A 22,432-nucleotide genomic window follows, 5' to 3' on the forward strand; every position below is an offset into this window, starting at 1 on the left:
TTCATTGTTTGAAGAAACTTTTTAATTTTGTCCAATATGTAAGCACTGCGGACAGATCGCTTCTGTGAAGCTGAGCTCATGGAGTCTGACAACTCACAATCAATGTTCACAGCCGACTCCTCAACATTACTTAACTCCGAGACCAACTCCATTGCATCACCAGCAACTATTCCAGAATCTTTTCTGCTAGCCCTTCTTCCTTTTTCTTTGCCTTTAGTTTTCCTTATCAATATAGATATTTTAAATAAACTTCAATCTTCTGACATGTCAACATCCAAAGCATCTTCCAATATGGCCTGCTCACTAACCTCAGAAACACCCACTTCATGCATCCTTTCATTTGTGGCCACACTCTCATTTTTATTACTTCCACAATCAACAGGTCCATCTTTATCAACACAAAATACTTTGTCACTCGTTTGTGCTTGATCTCTATTGCTAAGCACTTCGCCTGCATTGCGATTCTGATCTGCACTCTTCTCAGGGCACACACGCATCAGGTGACCCTCCTCTCCACAACTGAAACATTTCATTGACTCTGAGGTAGCAAAAATTACATAATCAAAATCCTCAATCCTAAACTTCATGGATAAGTTTAGCTCTTCATTTTGATTATTTTGAAATATATGCACCTGCCTCTTAAATTATACAAAATGTTTCAATTTTGGGCAATTTACACCCGAGTTAAATTTTCTTACTTTTTTACACAAACTCTCGACATTTCTCTCTTAATCACCTCATCCTTAATAAAAGGTGGTACACTTGACAATGCTACTCTTTTTGCAGGTTGTACTAAAAGCATGACTGGAGTAAGAGTATCATTCACAGCAATCCTAGTCTCTATGACTTTGTTTAATTTATCAACATTGTTCAGAAACATCACTATTGCGCTATTCATTCTAGCCGCAGATAGAATGCAATCATGACCCATGACAGCAGCAACATTGAGGACACAGTCCTCAACTGAACAACGCTCTGCCAGCATGGCATGTGGGATTGCTGTGAATGATTCTCTTACTCCAGTCATGCCTTTAGTACAACCTGCAAAAACGTTAAACCTTCCAAATTTGCATGCTGAGATGCTGCCATAGTGATCAGTGCACACTGACTGACAATGCTCCTCACAAGCAACCACAACTAGTGATGTTCATTTCTTGAACAAATCGTGCTTTTGAGTTCTCAGGAAGTAACCGGTCGAGCCGGTACCCTAAGAGTCTAATTTTAGTTCTAGGTTGATGATGCAAGACACACAGCCAAAGTAGCAAGTCCAATTCAAAAAGATTGGCTGGTTCTACCACCTGTTGAAGTTTGCCAAGAGTTACAGAGGACTCAACAAGAACCATCTGAGCCATGGTGAAGTTTGCAGAGGATTACCGAAGATTCTGATGAGTGAGTTGACGATACTGTGCAAGCCTGAGGCACGTACTGGAAATACGTTCTTTTTATGACTGTTATTAATTAACATTTTATAAAAATCTGCAAAAACCTTTCTGTCAAGTGATGTAAATAAATTTTACGATAGTTTATTGTGCATGCATTTTATATTTAAAGTTGCTTAAGCGAAATCAAGGAGTTTATAAGACTGGTTTATTCATTCTTCATACTGTAGACATGTAGAACATATCCACATCTGTGCATCAATATCTTTAATGTGTGCTGTAGATGTGAAACTGTTGGGAATCTTATCCAAGTTGTAGGTTAGTCAATATTGGTCACTCAGTCGTATCTGACATAAAGGATCTGTGAATTAAACTTTGACCACAAACACCATTAACTTAAGTGAATTATGTAAGCAATACAGTACAAGAGGCTGTGCTGTATCCAGTGCCGCATTAAGCCTTTGCGGGGCCCTGGGCTAACGCAGCTGTGGGGCCCCCCCAAAACCCCCTTGTATAGCCTAGCATGTTATATTCAATGAATAAACAGCATATAAAGATACACACATTCTGAAATAAATGCTTGTGAAATAAAAATAAACAATGTGCACGTCATAATCCCATATAGATAATTTACATAAATTAAACAGTAGTATTATCGAGTAATAATCTTACAAATCAGAAAGAGCCCAGCAAATAAAATGTATTAAATATCACTCGCCACTAAAAGGGCTTCTTCCTGCTCTTCTTCAATTAGAATTTCAAGTCCTCATTCTTCATACAAAAATGTCATGGAATTGTGACTGCACATACTGTAGGTGTAATAATTTAGGAGGCGGATATACTTTGAAATTACATCAGACAATATAGCATAACATTTGAAAGCACAACTGACCGTCTATGAAATGTCAGTCAATAAAGCATTTTTAAATAAAAGCACAAATTTTAACTGAAATTTAATTGCAACCATGTAGCCTATGTGCTAATCTATGTGCGCAACTCTTTGAAATGTATAGAAGTAACAATTGACTGTGATGTCCAAATAGAATACCTATGTGTTGACGTTTCTCTCTCTCCCAGAATGCATTTTCTTATTCTGCTGATGTATAACCCGCCATCCACTAATGATGAGCAATTTTGTAATGAATTAGAGAAACTGTTGAAAGTAATATCACATAAATCCGAAATTATTGTCATGGGCGATTTTAACATTGACTGGTTTAACAAAAGTAAAAAGAGAAAATTAAAAATGTTAATGACCAAATTTGATTTTACGCAGCATGTGAAAGGGGCTACAAGAATTACAAAATCCAGTAAGACGCAAATCGATTTAATTTTTACAAACAAAGAAGAACGAATTCTGAAATCTTATAACTTTTTGACTGGAATGTCAGATCATAATATGACCCTGATGGTGAGAAAATTATCTAATAAACGCTTTGTAAAACTCAAAAAGCCTAACTACAACTCACTAATAATTCCTAAAAATGATGTTCCCAAATTGGACAATGAGTTCAAAGAAATTAATTGGACTAATATGGCGTGGGATGAGGTGAACAGTAGTTGTAGGCAAGTCATGAATAAAATAGATGGAATTGTGTCTAAATATCTAAAAAAGAGGAAAAGTGGTAAACAGAGATCCCTAACCTGGATAAATGACTCTATTAAAAAACTTATGAAGCAGCGAGACCAAATTCTAAAACAAGCAATTAAAAGCAAGCTTAATACTGATATGGTTTTATATAAAAGCCTAAGAACAATCGCGTGATAAAGGATATGAGACTTGCTAAAAGCAACTTCTATATCACAGCAATTACCGAGGCAAGAGGAAATCCATCCGTAATGTGGAAAACAATTAACAACATTTTGAAACCTAAAGGAAAGCAACCCCACCTGTGTGAACTTAAAATCGGGGATGAGTTTGTAAATGATAGTAAGCGTATCGCCCAGGAACTTAATTATTATTTTATTTCGTCGGTTCAGGAAGTGTCGGATTGCTATGATTTGAACAACAGGGTGGAGCATCACCAACCAAATAATTTAATTGACGCATTTTTCCTTGAAAAAACAACTGAGCAAGAGGTGCTAGCTGTCATTGAAAAAGTAAAAAATAGTCATGCCAAAGATCTTTTCAACATTGACACTTCCTTTCTAAAAAGAAATAAAGAAATACTGGTAAAACCTTTAACTCAATTGGTAAATCTCTCTTTTAAAAATGGAGAATTTCCAAATGATTGGAAACAATCCAGGGTTATACCTATATATAAATCTATAGATCTAGCATGTAATTATAGACCAATTAGCATTTTACCAATTTTTTCTAAGGTACTGGAAAAAATTGTAGCCAATCAGCTTATGTCTTTCATACAGTACAATAACATACTGCATCCTCTACAATTTGGATTCCGGCCCCAATTCTCGACGCAAACGGCCAATTGCTATTTTATTGAACAACTTAAACTAGCAATTGACAAAGGCCAAATACAACCCGAATTCCGGAAAAGTTGGGACGTTTTTTAAATTTTAATAAAATGAAAACTAAAAGACTTTCAAATCACATGAGCCAATATTTTATTCACAATAGAACATAGATAACATAGCAAATGTTTAAACTGAGAAAGTTTACAATTTTATGCACAAAATGAGCTCATTTCAATTTTGATTTCTGCTACAGGTCTCAAAATAGTTGGGACGGGGCATGTTTACCATGGTGTAGCATCTCCTTTTCTTTTCAAAACAGTTTGAAGACGTCAGGGCATTGAGGCTATGAGTTGCTGGAGTTTTGCTGTTGGAATTTGGTCCCATTCTTGCCTTATATAGATTTCCAGCTGCTGAAGAGTTCGTGGTCGTCTTTGACGTATTTTTCGTTTAATGATGCGCCAAATGTTCTCTATAGGTGAAAGATCTGGACTGCAGGCAGGCCAGGTTAGCACCCGGACTCTTCTACGACGAAGCCATGCTGTTGTTATAGCTGCAGTATGTGGTTTTGCATTGTCCTGCTGAAATAAACAAGGCCTTCCCTGAAATAGACATTGTTTGGAGGGAAGCATATGTTGCTCTAAAACCTTTATATACCTTTCAGCATTCACAGAGCCTTCCAAAACATGCAAGCTGCCCATACCGTATGCACTTATGCACCCCCATACCATCAGATATGCTGGCTTTTGAACTGAACGCTGATAACATGCTGGAAGGTCTCCCTCCTCTTTAGCCCGGAGGACACGGCGTCTGTGATTTCCAACAAGAATGTCAAATTTGGACTCGTCTGACCATAAAACACTATTCCACTTTGAAATAGTCCATGTTAAATGAGCCTTGCCCACAGGACACGACGGCACTTCTGGACCATGTTCACATATGGCTTCCTTTTTGCATGATAGAGCTTTAGTTGGCATTTGCTGATGGCACGGCGGATTGTGTTTACCGACAGTGGTTTCTGAAAGTATTCCTGGGCCCATTTAGTAATGTCATTGACACAATCATGCCGATGAGTGATGCAGTGTCGTCTGAGAGCCCGAAGACCACGGGCATCCAATAAAGGTCTCCGGCCTTGTCCCTTACGCACAGAGATTTCTCCAGTTTCTCTGAATCTTTTGATGATTTTATGCACTGTAGATGATGAGATTTGCAAAGCCTTTGCAATTTGACGTTGAGGAACATTGTTTTTAAAGTTTTCCACAATTTTTTTACGCAGTCTTTCACAGATTGGAGAGCCTCTGCCCATCTTTACTTCTGAGAGACTCTGCTTCTCTAAGACAAAGCTTTTATAGCTAATCATGTTACAGACCTGATATCAATTAACTTAATTAATCACTAGATGTTCTCCCAGCTGAATCTTTTCAAAACTGCTTGCTTTTTTAGCCATTTGTTGCCCCCGTGCCAACTTTTTTGAGACCTGTAGCAGGCATTAAATTTTAAATGAGCTAATTAAGTGGATAAAAGTGTAAAATTTCTCAGTTTAAACATTTGCTACGTTATCTATGTTCTATTGTGAATAAAATATTGGCTCATGTGATTTGAAATTCCTTTAGTTTTCATTTTATTAAAATTTAAAAACGTCCCAACTTTTCCGGAATTCGGGTTGTAGTTGGAGCAGTTTTCATGGATATAAAAAAAGCCTTCGACGCACTTAATCATAATGTACTTTTACAGAAATTATCCCAGTTGAACTTTGACAAAACAACTTTACAGTGGTTCAAGACATATTTGAAACATAGACAACAATGTGTAATAATTAACAATGAAAAGTCATCCTTCACAACACTGAAAACAGGTGTCCCCCAGGGATCAATTCTTGGGCCTCTGCTTTTCACATTGTACATAAATGATTTACCAAACATCTGTCCGGGTGCAGGTTTCCAAATGTATGCAGACGATACAGTCGTTTATGTGAGTGGCAAAAGTGTTGAGGCCATTACTGCGCAGTTGCAGCAACACATCAACTCTATGTCAGTATGGTTTCAAAACTCAGGACTAACCCTAAATCTGAGTAAGACTGTGTCAGTTTGTTTTGCTTCCAGATTACACCCCTTGGAAGAACTGCATCTGACAATTAATGGTCAAAATATTGCCCAGGTTAAAGAAGTAAAATATTTGGGTCTAATCCTGGACTCCCATTTATCATTTGGAAGTCATGTTAAAAAGATCACCAGAACAGCCAGGGCAAACTTGCACAGTTTTAGAATCATACGGGACGTTTACCATTTCATGCGGCAAATACATTTATGCATGCAATGATTTTCTCCCACCTTAGTTATTGTATAACCTCCTGGTCACAGGCAACAGCTACAACAATCAGGCCTTTAAGACTGATTTATAACAGAGCACTAAAAATATTAGATAAAACATCTGTCAGAACACACCATTGTGGAGTATTGCAGAGGTTAAACTTTTTAAATTTTGAAAATTTTATTAAATTTTGTAACTTGAAATTAATGTATAAATGTCTGCACAATCAAGCCCCTGATGTTCTTAGACGACTCATTGTCCCACTTCGATCAGTGGGCTCCATCACACGAGGAGCTGCTGATGGAAATGTGAAGGTGCCTGTTAGAAAAAAGACCTTCGGTCAGTCGGCCTTTACTGTCCAGGGTGCTAAACTCTGGAACTCCTTGTCTACCGAGCTGAAACAGGACTTAGATCTGGGGGCTTTTAAAAGTGAACTAAAGTGTATTTTAAAACGAGATCAAGTGTGCAATCATTTTTAGTCTGCGCTCAACTGCACATTCTTTATGTAATGTCAGAATTAAGCAATGTTATTGTAAATGTAAATGAATTTTTTTTTGTACTTTTTGTATGTATGTGAAAAGCCCTTCTAGGGACGGACATTGCAAATTAGCCTTGGCTATAAATGTTGTAGTGTGGTACAGGTTTATTGTTCACACATGTCCCTATTAAATAAAATTAAATAAATAAATAAATGCATGAAAAGGTGTGTTTTTTTTTTTAATGAAAGAGAACATATAGAGTGCGGGCTGCTTTTGGTGCTTGAATTTGGCTTTCAATAATGAGGTCCAAGTTTAATAGCTAATACACTAGAAGTGACATTTTTTAAAAATTATAATTTTGTTTCTCTATTTAACAACATTCACTTAACTTACAATAGTGAAAGACGTCTTCCCTCAGGTAGATTATATGTTTTCTACTCTGCCCAACGGGCTAATGCAGATTTCCGCGGGTCCTTAAAACTCCTAAAGTGAGTAGTATCAAACTTAAGGCCATGAAAATATTTAAATATGTTAAATAGTATAAGAAATGTCTTAATTATAATTTCAAGAGGTCTTACAGTACAGTGGAAAGACAAGAGTCGCGATATGGCTGGATTAAACTTCAAATGACAATGATGTCATTGAATAAATATGAGTGTGGCACGTTTCAATTCAAAACACGGCACGGATGTCTTTAAATGAATGTATCTGAAGGGAACCGTCTCTCCTCAGAAACGTGTCATTGGCATTTTTATTTCATTTCACCTATGAGCGTGGAGCTGCTTTATGTACAGCCGTTACCGGGGAAATGGCAATATTTTAGCGCTCCTAAAGTGAATTTGCATTTCCAACAAGCCTTTCTTGCTGTTTATTGTCAGATCAATGCAAATATCAACTCATGTTTTTATGCAGCAAACACACAGAGTTGTAAATGAGAAAGAAGTTAATGTGCCTTCTAAAAATCTAAATAATTAAGACAGTAATATTTATATGTTTTAAATTGACATAATTTATATGCTTGATTTATCCCTTTTCATAAAAATGGTCTAAATGCTGAAATGCTGATGTATAAGATTTTTGTTTTTGTGAAATCCTGTATCTGAACTGTAAATCATGTAATTTTATGTCTCACTACTGTATGTTACCATAGACATTGTCCAACACCACTCATACAGTGTTCATTTTACTTTACTTATTGTGCAGACACCCTATAAATAGTTAAATACAGTTCCTTGCTTCATATTTGTAAATATTTGTGTAGTAAACATATTTTTGATTCACATTTACACTTCTATCTGATTTTCTATATAAATAAAAAAGGTCTTTATTATTTAGGCTAGTAAAATTAATTTTTGGGCTACCAAAATCTCAAGAGTACCTGCCCGAAATGCTACCAGGGATTTAGACATTTTGCGAGCCCTGCTGGATGTTGTGCTTACAATCAATCACATCACATCACATCTCTGCATTCATTTGATTTGCAGAAATCCCACTCGCTGTGAAACAGGAGCGACCAGGCGGCAGAGGATTCTGAATGGTCTTAGCCTCCTGTAGCGGCTAGGTTCACAATTCAAACAATGATTTGTAAAAATAATAATTAATTTGTTATTTGAATGGTCTAGTTGGTATGCCAGCAAATATGGCATGAACTGCGTTCTGTATAGCTTTCATACGGAACGCTTCTCTGATGCCTTTAATATGGGACGATTCCATATTATATGGAACATTTGGCAGGCAACCCTATTTAAGATGCAAAAGAGAATTTTCTCGGGGGCCCCCTAGTGTTCGGGGCCCTGGGCTGCAGCCCATGTTGGCCATTAGGATAACGCTGCCCTGGCTGTATCATGAATAAATCACGGCTAAAGGGAGTTGTTAGGTATGACATGAAGCGGAGTGTCTGCAACCCCTTTAACCGTGATTTATTCACAATACAGCTTTTTACACTTTTATAAAATGGTTAGCACACAATATAAAATATCAAAACCAAAAATTTATGTATTGAAATGTTACTTTTTTTCAAAAACAGTTCCTGGCAGCAACAGCAAACGGCAAGAGAATGTTCCAAACATGCCTCATCTAATGGAGCTCAAATAAAAACAGAGAATAGGAGCTCTCATCATATGCTGTGTCATTTATTTTTTTTAACATTTATTTTTTTGGGGTGGTGCTAGCGCAGTGGATAAGACACATGTCTTCGGTGTGAGAGACCCGGGTTCGAATCCACTGTGAGACACCAATGTGTCCCTGAGCAAGACACTTAACCCCTAGTTGCTCCAGCGGTGTGCGCCCTCTGACATATGTGGCAATTGTAAGTCGCTTTGGATAAAAGCGTCAGCTAAGTGAATAAATGGTAATGTAATGTAATGTAACACCATATATATATATCATATTTTCTCAAACAAATACATCTGCTTATCTCTCAGAATGAGAAAACATCTGTTTTCCATCTTTTAGTTTTAAAACAGACTGATTCCCGGCACAACGCGAGTTTGCAAGCGTCATTATAGTATGAAATGATGGACATACAGAATCATACCTGAAACAGAAAACTAATAAATATAGTAATGATTCCCTCCTCAGTTCGGAAACTGTAGGCTTCCACACAGATGCGCACACACACATCAACAACACATCTCCCCATAAGAAGTGTTTATTAGAAGGGGGAAGGGTTGGGTTTCAAAATTAAAGATGAAAGATGCGACATAACACCAGCTGGGGTCACTAGTTAATTCTGCTAAAATAAATATTAAAAGAATAATTTTTGATGCTATAACATTTATTGCTTATGTTGCTAAGGGTATTGCTAAGCGATAAACAGAACCATGCTGTATCCTGAATAAACCACAGCTGTTGACCAATCAGAATTGAGGAATGGAACTAACCTTTTATAAATGGTAATATTCAGCAATATGCTTTCACACAAATAACTTTATTTTTTATGTTTCATATGTGTTGACACAAATTACTTATTTGAATGTGAGTTGTCAGAAAAGAAATGCGTAGAGACATAATTGCTTGATGACATCAGGAACCGATGAATCAGCTTTTTGAACCAGTTTAATGAGCCGATCTGTCCGAAAAGAACCGGTTCCCGGAAATTAATCAGACTTTTTTTACTTAACAACAAAGCCACAAAATATAGGAAAAAATATAGAAAACTTACTCGCACCGTGAAACTCACTCCAACACACACACGCCAACTCCACCCACTCACTCCCAGCATGCACTTAGAAAGAGAGAGACAGAGGGAGAGAGAGAGAAAGAGAGAAAAAGAGAGAGAGAAATACCTGAGCCTCTCTTTGACACCACCTTCAGAGTCATAGACATGGAGACACCGCAGAGCAGGAACAGCACTGGGTTGAGAGCTGTCATCTTCCTCTCCAGCCTGACAGAGACACAGAAAAAAAAACTTGCGTCATACAGGCAACATACAACCACAAGCTACCTATGTCCAGCATTTGTTTTTCTGCCAAGCATAAGATTTAAAGGTGAAGTGTGTAATTTTGTCAATGTTAAAACCCGGTAGACTTCCTGAAGCAGGTAAACACGGTGACATTAACTTCTGACTAGTGGTGTGAATTTGGGGCAGGACTATTTTTTTGGAACAATAGGATTGCATGTTTGAGAAATCTATTTGAAAAATTCATTATTTTTACATTACCATTCTGATTTATTATAATTTTTTTTAAATGTCTGGACAATTTTTGGGAGATAAAACCGGTGAAAAAACCCATAGACATTAAACAATACTATAGAAAATTGCAGGGCTATTTTTTCTTGGACAAGCAAACAATGCTTAGCACCCACCCAGAACAGCAGAGCCACAAGCAAAAACACTATACCTTAGCATCCGGTTATCATGATAGTTTTTAAAATTAAATGGATAGTTCCGATCCTTGATGAAGTATGATTGGCTGAGCTGCATTGGAGATGTTGTAAAATACTCTATAAACACACATAAACACCTGTGATTACATCTGTATTAATGTGCCGCTGTGTCTGTGTGCATTCTACTAAACAATACTTGGTGGAAGAATGGTTATTTGTTACCAATAAATTTAAACATTTGTTGCTTTGTGTTTATTTTCTGCAATCTCACCAGGTATAAGTAGTAACATATTCAGCTTCATCTTGTACCTAACAGCGTCCCTTAAGTCAGGCTCAGACTACAGGAGTTTTAGGGCAATTTAACCCAGATTTTCCCCTCCCGAAAAACAAAAATCTTGCTGAGGACCTCGGTCGGTTCCAATGTTCGCACAGATTATCAGGTAATGTGAGACATTTCCAGATCGAATCTTGCACCTCCCGATCTGCTCGCACACAAACTGGGGCCGCCCTGATCATATCAAACATTTTTGATATTTAGGATTAGAAATAATGATCACGGCACTTTACTTTAAGAATAGCCAATGTGTGAACGCAAAACAAGCTGCTGTACAGGTCTGTTGTATAGTGAAGACTGTAGGAAACTGCTTGTGAAAGTTTTGCAATAACACAACTTTCTGTAAAATGAAGAACATTCAGGTGTAAGGACAACAGAAGCGCTGGGGTGAAATTGCCTCAGTTTTGAACGTACTGGGTGAGTGTAGAAAGCTGCTAGCATGCTAACTAACATATGTAAACATAAGTGGCTGAAACCATAGATATGTATATATTAGTGGTGGTCCGTTATCGCCGTTTACGTGCTGTGTTAACGTGAGACTCTTATCGGGCGACAAAAAAAATATCGCTGTTAATCTATTCTCAAAGTTGGGTTGGGAGCTGGGTCTATACTACGCGAGCTATGATGACTTTCACCTTGATATTTTAGTGCGGATGTATGCCTAGCCGAATCTGTAGGGGGCGAGAAAGAGTCTTTAAACCTGTGTATGCCTACTGTGAAATTACCACATCAAACATGACGTGCTAACATGGATGCAGCTAAGATGCCGCCGGGATTGCTTCAGGGAATTTTTTTTTAAAGAAGCTTCCCAATGGAAACCTCGACAAGAACTGTTTCACACATACTCCGTCTGCAGTGCATATGCAGTCCGTGTGCGTTACGTATGTGGTGCAGAAGCAGCACGGACTCATACTCATTGTGCTTTCACACAGGACGTGTTTGCAGTCCGCTACTCGGTACGTAAACGATCGCTGCACTGCTGCAGACGCAACACAGCAACACTCTGAATACTTTAGCTGCTACACAGCAAACTTTAATAATATGATTGAATTGATTAATATTAGTATTAACACTAAAATCACTCAGAATACCTTAACAACCTCCACCCCACATAATGTATTTACTAAACAAACAAATCGAGCTGTTTATATTGACAAATGACACAACTAATTAATGACTATTTTTCCTCACTGTGAAATTAGTTGTGAAAATTATACAAATTCGATTTTCTTCTTTAAAGTAGTGCTAGTACAAACATTTAAGGAGCAGAAACATAAAAATCTACTGTAGTTCTTCATACTGACTAGTGTTGTTACATTGCTAAAATTGCTAACTTTGTTTTACAGGGCTCCAGACTGCGACAAATTTTTATAAGCGGTCGCACTGTTGTGACCACCGCATTGCCCAACTCATGAGCTCTGCCATTTCTGTTGCATTTGAGAAAATTAAAATGGCAAATGAAACAAAAGTGAAAATAAACCACGCTACGTTTCTGCTGCACGGCGCGGAACGGTTATCAGCTCGCAACGCGACACAAAAAACTTCTCCGAGCTCAGAATAGCTTGGAGCCAAAGTTGATTTTGCGACACTGTTACTGCACAGATGCAACAGTGCTGCAAGATCCAGTGAGAAGTATTTGGATTCGCTGCACAATTATAAGGTTGCTGTGAGATCTAAAGAGAATCATTAAGATTCTGCACAGAAATCTCCGTTATAAACAGCACTAACATACGTCAGGAAACCAGAAGTGGTAACACTAACTGTAACCATGGTTTTGTGGTAGAAATAGTCGAATGCATTATATCATTCATTTCAGGGTTTGTACAACCTTTTGAGAGAGAAATTCAAGCACTTTTAAATGACTTTCAAGCATTTCACACAACTATTTCCAGCACTTTAAAGCTCTAAAATAATCCAGTTTGAAAGTTATTTTTAATGGGATGAACAAAATATAGCCTACTTTGTGGTAAACAAACACTTATGTAACATTTAAAAAAATACATAAAATTACAATTATACTGGAACTCTGAGGGAGACTAAATAATAATAATGATAATAAAATCAGTATACTCCCTCTATATACAAAATTCTAGCAAAAATGTGTCTGCAAAATTTAATTTCTCTGCAATTCAGACATTTCAGTTTTTTACGTCCTCCATACATATGTATATGTGTGATGCAACGCTAAGAGAGATACAATCTTTAAGCATTTCTTTCTTGGTCAAATCATATTAAAGTATGACTTTTTCATATTTGATCTGATTTCTATGCCTTCCCACGAAGCCACTCAATCACCTGAGTTCTGTGTTCATATTTGAAATCTATTTGAATCTTTGTTTGCTGTCTGTGCACAACGTCCACACAATTCTCCAATCTCAGAGGTTATAGAAGCCTGTTTTCAGCGAGAATCCAAATCATTTCCATAACAGAGTATGCACACACTTATTTCTCTGTTCTTTCTTCTTTCAAGGGTGTTTCTAAAGCTCAAATGTTTGAGTAATGTAGGACATGCACGATTATTAAAAGAACTCTGGGTGTGTAATATTTTAAGAGAAATAATTTACAAACTCATTAACAAAGAGGTAAAAAAAAAAAGATATGCAGTAACGATTTAGTGTATTCATCTATCTTTAAAGTGTAAGAACAAATGATAAGAGTCATAGGCCAACTAGACATCTGAATGCTATGTGCAGGCGTCTATAGTCTATTAAACCCAAATTTGACTGAAACATTCAAAAGGGGTGGTTTACTGTGTTTTTTTCTAGGTTTGATGGGGTGCAGTCTAACATGTGTTCATGCTTCGTTTTAAAAAACATTATTTTGCTTTTAGACATAGATGATTAACAAGCAACATCAAGATTTCAGGTAAATAATGCATTAAGGCAAATGGTATATTTTAATTGCTGTAACAGTTTCCACCATTTTTAACAAACATTTAGCTTCTTGAAATTAATATAAATCAATGACTTAATATAAATAAGTGACTCCCTAATGATGCACTCACTGCTTCTGTCACTTTAACGCAGACGTCTAAATTACTCCCTGCAGCTATACATTATTCTTGGAATTCCCTCCAAGACTTCTTATTTCTAATCAAATAATACCTATATTCCCTACTTCCCATGTTTTTTTTTCAAATAATTAATGTAAACTTAATAAGTGTGTGCAAACCCTTCCTCTTCATCCGTAATTATCTTACAATAAAATTCTATTGATGATGAATTGCATGTCAAATTCAGAGACTGGAAGGCCTAAATCCCATCAGGAACAGTAGCATTTGAGAGGTTAATAGACTTTATTTTGTGTGTGTGTGGGAGTGTTTGTGTGTCCATGTGTGTGTGCATTAAAAAGGCAAAGGGGTGAAAGAGAGCGAGTGCTCTTATGATCTCTTTAAAGGGCTTATCATCCCTCTCCCACACATAATCTCAGGGTTCTGAGAGAGGAGAGAGAGAGACAGAGAAAAAAAAATTAGAAAAGGTAAAATACAAATATTTCACATTCACAGCCACCAGTTAATGCATATGAGATCACATATTGAGGCTTTAATTAAAGGAATAGTTCACCCAAAATGAAAATTCTTTCAACATTTGAGCTGAATTACTTTCTTTCCTCTGTGAAACACAAAAGGTACATTTTATAGGACTTTTCTGGAACAGACCCAGGAAATTACTCACTGAAGATCTTGACATGATGTTTTCATTCAGGAAGCAGCAATGTCTAAATTGTGAATTAATCATTCTATCAAATTGGATCTCTTTAATGGATTGGCTAGGGTGCGTTTCTCAAAGACAAATATGGTCACAAGTTCTGTCGTTACCAATTGTTACGGATCACTCGGGAAGCTGAGGAGTAACAGAATGAAGATGTTTATTGTACACAGACACAAGCAGAGGAGCAGGTAGTGATGAGTGACAATGAGGATGGATCCGTGAAGGTAGGGTGAAGAATTCTTGGAGGGACGGTGAGCCACACACACCCACACTTGGGGAATCGCCGGAGAGAGTAGAAGAGGAGTTAGTCCTTATAGTAAGCATACAGGAATGATCTTGTCGCGAATGTGACCGGACAATGTTTGAGTGCGTGTGCGTGGCTTTTATGGTGCTGCGGTGATAGGCTGGTGATGAGGATCAGGTGGATGTGATTTAGAACTCCGGTGAGGGTGTGCGTTGTGATTGTGTGGAGGTGGAACCTGGCGTGTTTGTAACAGTACCCCCCTCCCCACGGCCTGCTCCTGAGGGCCAGGGACCCCGACGACGTGGTGGGCATCCTCTTCCCCTGGGAGCTGGTCGGTTGGGATGATTGGAGTGGAAGGTATCGAGTAAGGTGGGATGCAGGATGTCGTTGCGTGGGACCCAGGAACGTTCCTCTGGACCGTAACCTTCCCAGTCCACTAGGTATTCCAGCTGCCCACCACGCCGCCGGGAGTCCAGGATGTCCTTGACTGTGTAGGCCGCGCCGTCATCTAGGAGGAGAGGGGGTGGGGGCTTCGGCTTCGCCAGGTTCTGTGGAGGGAGAGACAGAAGGATGGTGAGGTTTAAGGAGTGACACATGAAATGTGGGATGAATCCGGTACTTAGGGGGAAGCTGGAGTTTGTAAGTGACCGGATTGATCTGCTGGGTGATGGTGAATGGGCCAATGAATCTGGGACTGAGCTTGCGGCAGGGTAGACGCAGGCGGATGTCCCGGGTGGACAGCCAGACCTTCTGACCGGGTTGGTAGTTAGGAGTGTGGCGAAGCCGAAGCCCCCCCTCCTCTCCTCCTAGATGGAGCGGAGGGGGGGCTTCGGCTTCGCCAGGTACTGTGGAGGGAGAGACAGAAGGATGGTGAGGTTTAAGGAGTGACACATGGAATGTGGGATGAATCCGATACTCAGGGGGAAGCTGGGGTTTGTAAGTGAGCAGATTGATCTGCTGGGTGATGGTGAATGGGCCAATGAATCTGGGACTGAGCTTGCGGCAGGGTAGACGCAGGCGGATGTCCCGGGTGGACAGCCAGACCTTCTGACCGGGTTGGTAGTTAGGAGCCTTGGATCGGCGAAGGTCGGTTGTTGTCCTGCGTCTTCGAAGTGCCCGCTGAAGTTGGTGATGTACCGCGTCCCAGACCCTCTCGCTCTCCCAGAACCAGTAGTCGATGGCGGGGACATCCGAGGGTTCACCTGACCAGGGGAATAGAGGTGGTTGGTAGCCGAGTACGCACTGGAAGGGAGTGAGTCCGGTGGTGGGTTGGCAGAGGGAATTCTGTGCGTACTCGGCCCACCCCAGGAATTGGTTCCAGGAGTTCTGGTGGCCGTGACAGAAGGTATGGAGGAAGCATCCGATCTCCTGGACCTTCCTCTCCGTCTGCCCGTAGGACAGGCTGATGGTAACACCTAGGAGGGAATGGAAGGCTTTCCACACCCGGGAGATGAACTGGGGGCCTCGGTCCGATACGCTATCTTCTGGGATGCCGAAGTACCCGAAGACATGGTTGAACAGTAATTCAGCCGTTTCTATGGCTGTAGGTAGGCCCTTTAGAGGAAGAAGACGACAGGATTTAGAAAATCTATCCACTATAACCAAAATACAAGTATTGTTATCTGAAGGCGGGAGGTCAGTAATGAAGTCCACCCCTAGGTGTGACCACGGGCGATTAGGAATGGGCAGAGGATGGAGCTTACCAGATGGTAGATGGCGAGGACTTTTGGACATGGCGCAGCTGGTACATCCACTCACATACCTCCTGACATCCGAGGCCATGTTGGGCCACCAGAAGCGTTCCCTTAGCAGCGAGAGGGTTTCATTGACCCCCGGGTGACCAGTGCCAAGTGACGTATGAGTGGAGTGGATGAGTGGGGTGCGCCGTGTCCTGGGGATGTATAGGTGTCCCGGTGGGCAACCCGGCGGGGTGTTGGTAGGAGGCTCGGCTGGAGCAAGAGTGTCAGAAGACCAAGTAATCGGAGAGACAATGATATTTTCTGGGAGGATGGTTTCTGGAGTTTCAGATTTCTCTTCGAGAGCGTAGCATCTGGATAGGGCATCGACCTTTACGTTTTTCACCCCTGGGCGGTACGAGATGGTGAATTGGAAGCGGGTGAAGAATAATGCCCAGCGGGCCTGTCTGGGATTGAGTCTCTTGGCTACTCAGCCTTATGGTTAGAGAGTTGGACTCCCAATCGAAGGGTTGTGAGTTCGAGTCTCGGGCCGGCAGGAATTGTGGGTGGGGGGAGTGCATGTACAGTTCTCTCTCCACCTTCAATACCACGACTTAGGTGCCCTTGAGCAAGGCACCGAACCCCCAACTGCTCCCCGGGCGCCGCAGCATAAATGGCTGCCCACTGCTCCGGGTGTGTGTTCACAGTGTGTGTGTGTTCACTGCTCTGTGTGTGTGCACTTCGGATGGGTTAAATGCAGAGCACGAATTCTGAGTATGGGTCACCATACTTGGCTGAATGTCACGTCACTTTCACTTTCACTTTCGAAGGTATTCTAGGTTCTTATGGTCAGTGAGGACTTGAAATGGGTGTTTGGCTCCCTCTAGCCAATGCCTCCATTCCTCCAGAGCTAGTTTGATGGCTAGCAATTCCTGATTTCCGATGTCGTAGTTTACCTACGCCGGGTTGAGTTTCCAGGAGAAGAAGGCGCATGGATGGAGGCGGCTGGGATTCCCCTGCTGCTGGGAAAGGACCGCTCTCACTCCGGTGGTTGAGGCGTCCACTTCCACCACGAACGGCCGATCGGGATCAGGATGGACCAGGAGTGGGGCGGTCGTAAAGGCCTGTTTAAGGGTTTGGAAGGCTTCTGTGGCGGTTGGAGTCCAGGAGAGAGACTTAGGTTTCTAGCGGAGGAGATTGGTAAGAGGACTGGTGATGGTACTGAAGTTGCGTATAAACCGTCTATAGAAATTGGCGAAGCCAAGGAACCGCTGCAATTCTTTGATGGTGGTTGGAGTGGGCCAATCCTTGACTGCGCTCACCGTCCCCTCGTCAATCCGGATGCCACTGCGATTGATGGTATAGCCAAGGAACTGCACTGAGGGCTGATGGAAGGAATATTTTTCGGCTTTGAGGTAGAGCTGGTAGTCCCTCAGGCGTTGCAGGACCTCCGCAATGTGGCGTTGATGTTCTGCCAGGCTCCGGGAATAGATGAGGATATCATCGATATATACCAAGACGGACTTGTGGAGGAAATCCCGGAGCACCTCATGGATGAAATCCTGGAATACAGAGGGAGCGTTAACAAGCCCATATGGCATGACGCAATATTCGTAGTGACCAGTAGGGGTAATGAAGGCGGTCTTCCACTCGTCCCCCTCACGTATCCGGATGAGGTTGTATGCGCTGCGGAGGTCCAACTTGGTGAACACAGTGGCACCACGGAGATGTTCCAGGGCAGCTGGGACGAGGGGAAGTGGGTACCGAATTTTACAGTGATGTTATTGAGTGCTCGGTAATCAATACATGGCCTCAAGCCTCCATCCTTCTTCTCTACGAAGAAAAAGCTCGAAGCAGCAGGGGTGGTAGATGGACGAATATACCCTTGGGCAAGCGCCTCCTTGATGTATTCCTCCATGGCCTTCTCCTCGGGAATGGATAGGGGATATATCCTTCCCTTTGGCACTGGTTCACCCGGCAGCAGATCGATGGCACAGTCCCACGGCCGGTGTGGAGGCAGCTTGGAGGCCTGTTTAGGGCAGAAGACGTCGCTGAAGGGGGCGTAGCATTGAGGAATGGTGATGGACTGATTTTCAACTGGGCTCTCAATAGACGTGGAGTAGACTGGGAGAGGTTCAGGGGACGGTGTGACTGGAACTGGACAAACGGAGATAATTGATTGGAAACAGGCTTTGCCCCACTTCAGGATCTCGCCCGTCTTCCAGGAAATCACGGGGTTGTGCTGCTCCAGCCATGGGCACCCTATAATAACTCCCTACCGTCTCTGACGCTCCGCCATAGTGAGGCGGTAGGAGTCGAGGATTATAGGCTCGCTGGCTGGTTCTGGGGGGCTGACGTTTTCTGGTCGGCAGAGTGGTGTGGAGGAATGCGACTGGCCCTGGTGCTCTCCTAAGCACGACTGCATACGAGTGGCGAAGCGGATGGATAGCTGGATGAATCGCTCGAGTCCGATGGTATCCTCGTATGCAGCGAGATGCAACCGCACTCGGGGTTCCAATCCTTGACGGTAGGTCGTCAGTAGAGCCTGTTCGTTCCATCCACCTGAGGCCGCCAGAGTCCTAAACTGAAGGGCATTTTCATTGATAGACAGTTTTCCTTGTTTTAGATTATACAGCTTCTCACCAATAGAAGAGTCCCAAGCTGGTCTGCCGAAAACTTCACGGAAATGGTCGATGAAGCTAGAATAAGACTGGATAACTGGGTTATTTTGAGTCCAGAGAGAATCTGCCCACAGTAGTGCTTTACCTTGCAGCTGGGAAATAATAAAGGCTACCTTTGAACGGTCAGTGGGGTACAAGTGCGGTTGCATCTCCAGGACCAGCGAACATTGAAGGAGGAATCCGCTGCATTCCTCCTGCCGAACCAGAGTAGGGCGCCAGCATGGCCATGGGACTGGCGTGAACGGCAGGTGAGGAAGTGATGACAGGGTCGGCGGAAGTGGTCGCTGGTGTAGCCATGAATGTTCGTCGGAGTGCATCAACCAGATATTGAAAGGGGTCCGTGAGGCTCATGCTTGTGTCTGGCGGTGCTCGTCCGGTCATGTTACGGATCACTCGGGAAGCTGAGGAGTAACAGAATGAAGATGTTTATTGTTCACAGACACAAGCAGAGGAGCAGGTAGTGATGAGTGACAATGAGGATGGATCCGTGAAGGTAGGGTGAAGACTTCTTGGAGGGACGGTGAGCCACACACACGCACACTTGGGGAACTGGGTCTTCGGAGGGAATCGCCGGAGAGAGTAGAAGAGGAGTTAGTCCTTATAGTAAGCATACAGGAATGATCTTGTCGAGAACGTGACCGGACAATGTTTGAGTGCGTGTGTGCCTTTTATGGTGCTGCGGTGATAGGCTGGTGATGAGGATCAGGTGGATGTGATTTAGAACTCCGGTGAGGGTGTGCGTTGTTGTTTAGATTGTACAAAAACATAAGAACAAGACCATAACAATTCAAAATGTAAAATAGTTATGAACTGCCATGAGATTTTGTTCATTATGACAATGCTAAACATCAGTCCAAAAATATGTAGTCTTTCATTTTCTGAAGAAAAGGTAAGTAGTGCTTTCCAATGCAAAACTTGCTCAAATGACACTAGACTGTTGTGGGTGGTTGCCAGGGTGTTGCGGTGTGGTTGCTATGGTTCTCTGAGTGTAATTTGTGTAGACTGATGTTACTAGTAATTATCTGGTAATTAGTGGACTTTCCCACCCATTTTAGCACCAAAAGTAAATAAGCAAATAAGAAAAATTATAATTATACATTATGTACTTTATATATATATATATATATTCTCAAGTTCAGTTGCTTAGAAAGTAACAACACCTCTCCTCAACAAGCTGCATGATTCAGTGTGGTACAAAACAAACAGTGTGGGATGAGTTATGTACTATATTTAAGCCTTAGGGTTAACGCTTTTTTTAAAAGTGATGCTAGAGATGGTTGACTTAGCAAATAGCACTAATCATCCTCAATCATTCAGTCACCTTTTAAATCATACAGTCACCTAATCATCTGCCAGACAGAACATTTTTAAGAACAAATCTGTCTGTTTGAGCTCTGCTTTTTTTTCCACTCACAATTGCCAATTCAATCACTGTCCAGTTAGAGGCGTACACAGAAGGTCTTCTCATTGGAGCTAATATCCTCAAACACATGTTCGGTCTCTCACATACATGCACAAGGAGAGCCGTGTGGTGGGGGGCCCTGCTGTGAATGATTGATGTGGTGATTTTATGATTTAATCCAATTTAAACTCTCCACATCTCCAGGCCTGACAGGCAACACATTTACCATGCGGTAAATATAACAGTGCCCCTGGAGGAAGAGTGCTGCGTTATGAACAGAGATACACACAACGTTAACCCCCCCCCCCCCCCCCCCCCCACACACACTTACGAGACAGCAGAACGAATGACTCAAGGACAACCTGAGCTGCATCTATATTCAGACAGTACATATATGACGGTTCACAAGAGAGCCAAATAGACGTGTACGCATGTGTGTATTCATGTTATTGTAGGTGTGGGCTAGTGTTTGTAAAAGAAAAAGGGGGAAAAAGACAAAGACCACGCTGGTCTTTGTGGACTCGTTATTTATTGTGGCAGTTCCAGATTACTTGTGCCAGCTAAATATCAGAGCAGAAGTCGAACATGCTCGGGGGCATAAAGTGTGTGTGTTTAGCATGTGTGTGACTGAATTCGAAAACAGGAAATGAGAAACAATAAATATAAACTCAAATATGGACTCCTGAATGATTTTTTATGACATGATCTTGTTAGTGCACATGTAACCTTGAATACAGGTGCTCTACCCTCACAATACATCACAGCCATGAAAAAGTCAGAAAACATGTATCAGTCTTTCTGTGTCCTTAACATGAAATGAAATTCAGAATATTGATCAGGTTTGTATACATGTATGTGTTTTAAGAGGCCTGCAGACTGTTCACACTTCACTGATCGGCCCCAGCTAACAAGAGACCCCTGAGTACTCTTCCATACTCTGCGCTGCTGATGGTGATTAATTATTGAGTATTACTGCTCTCCAACACCACCTCCAGACACAGCACCACTAATCCCCTCACCAGACATGCTCACTCTCAGTCAGGAGTCAAAAAAAGACAAGGTAATAGGTGGTCAACGGGCTAGCTAAGATTATGGATAGCAATAGAGGAGAAGAAAAGAGCTATGTGCAGGAAACTTAAGGTTTTCCATTTAAATTACATCTGACATGACTTTACAATGATGAAAGGTTTATATATCTGCAGGGTTTCTACTCTTACTGACTACTGCAGTTGTTTTTGAAGCTTGAAAAACATTGCTGATTCTGCGTATTCTCGTAAAAGAGCTGTGAGATTTGAAGGCCATTACTCTCACATTGGCTACAGAAGAATATAATGACATTTATAGAGTTATTTTTATGCTCACTATAGAACTCTCAATGATTTTTGAGATTTAACTGACTTCCAGAACTTTCACGGGCTTGGAAACCACCAATTTCTAATTCTCTGGTTTTCCATGAGTGAGAAACCTGCCACTGGCACATTATGAATGGATAAATTAGTCAAATTAGCTATTTATGCAAGAACCAAACTATCCTCCAATGCATGAAAAAATTACAGATATATCGTCCCCTTGGAATTATAAGTCTCTATCTGAATTCCGAGTAGTTTTGAGATATTGAGCTTCAAAGTTTTTGCATTCCATTCGACTGTGTAGATAGAACCTTATTGTTTTTTTAATAAAAATCCCATAATGTATACAACATAAGAGAAATCTAATGCATAATGTAAATAAGTTGTCATAGAAAAACAATATGGGAATAACTCAATTTTGACAAAAATGTCAGATAGAACCTTATAATTCCAAGGGGACGATATACAAAAAAATATTAGTTCACTGCATCAATGATACTAGAAAAAATATATCTACATGCCAGGGATTAGTAAAATAATGTTTTTAATTTCTGAGTTGTATTTTTATATTCATATATTCACTTCAGTTATCCAAAGCCTTGTTTAGAATTATTTAACTTGTTAG

The 22,432-nt window shown here is 41.0% G+C and overlaps 1 protein-coding gene across 1 annotated transcript in view; it reads right to left on the minus strand.

Annotated features, from left to right (window-relative positions):
- The window catches only part of LOC132152998 (interleukin-1 receptor accessory protein-like 1-A), a 114,489-nt gene that overhangs the window by 85,331 nt on the left and 6,726 nt on the right, over window positions 1-22,432 (minus strand). Inside the window, exon 2 of the mRNA XM_059562066.1 lies at window positions 9,871-9,968. Coding sequence (XP_059418049.1) covers window positions 9,871-9,955 — 85 coding nt within the window. The 5' untranslated portion in view covers window positions 9,956-9,968. The remainder of the gene's footprint in view (window positions 1-9,870; window positions 9,969-22,432) is intronic.

This window comes from Carassius carassius, chromosome 11 (assembly GCF_963082965.1).
Source record: "Carassius carassius chromosome 11, fCarCar2.1, whole genome shotgun sequence".
In the NCBI taxonomy this organism is placed as follows: Eukaryota; Metazoa; Chordata; class Actinopteri; order Cypriniformes; family Cyprinidae; genus Carassius; species Carassius carassius.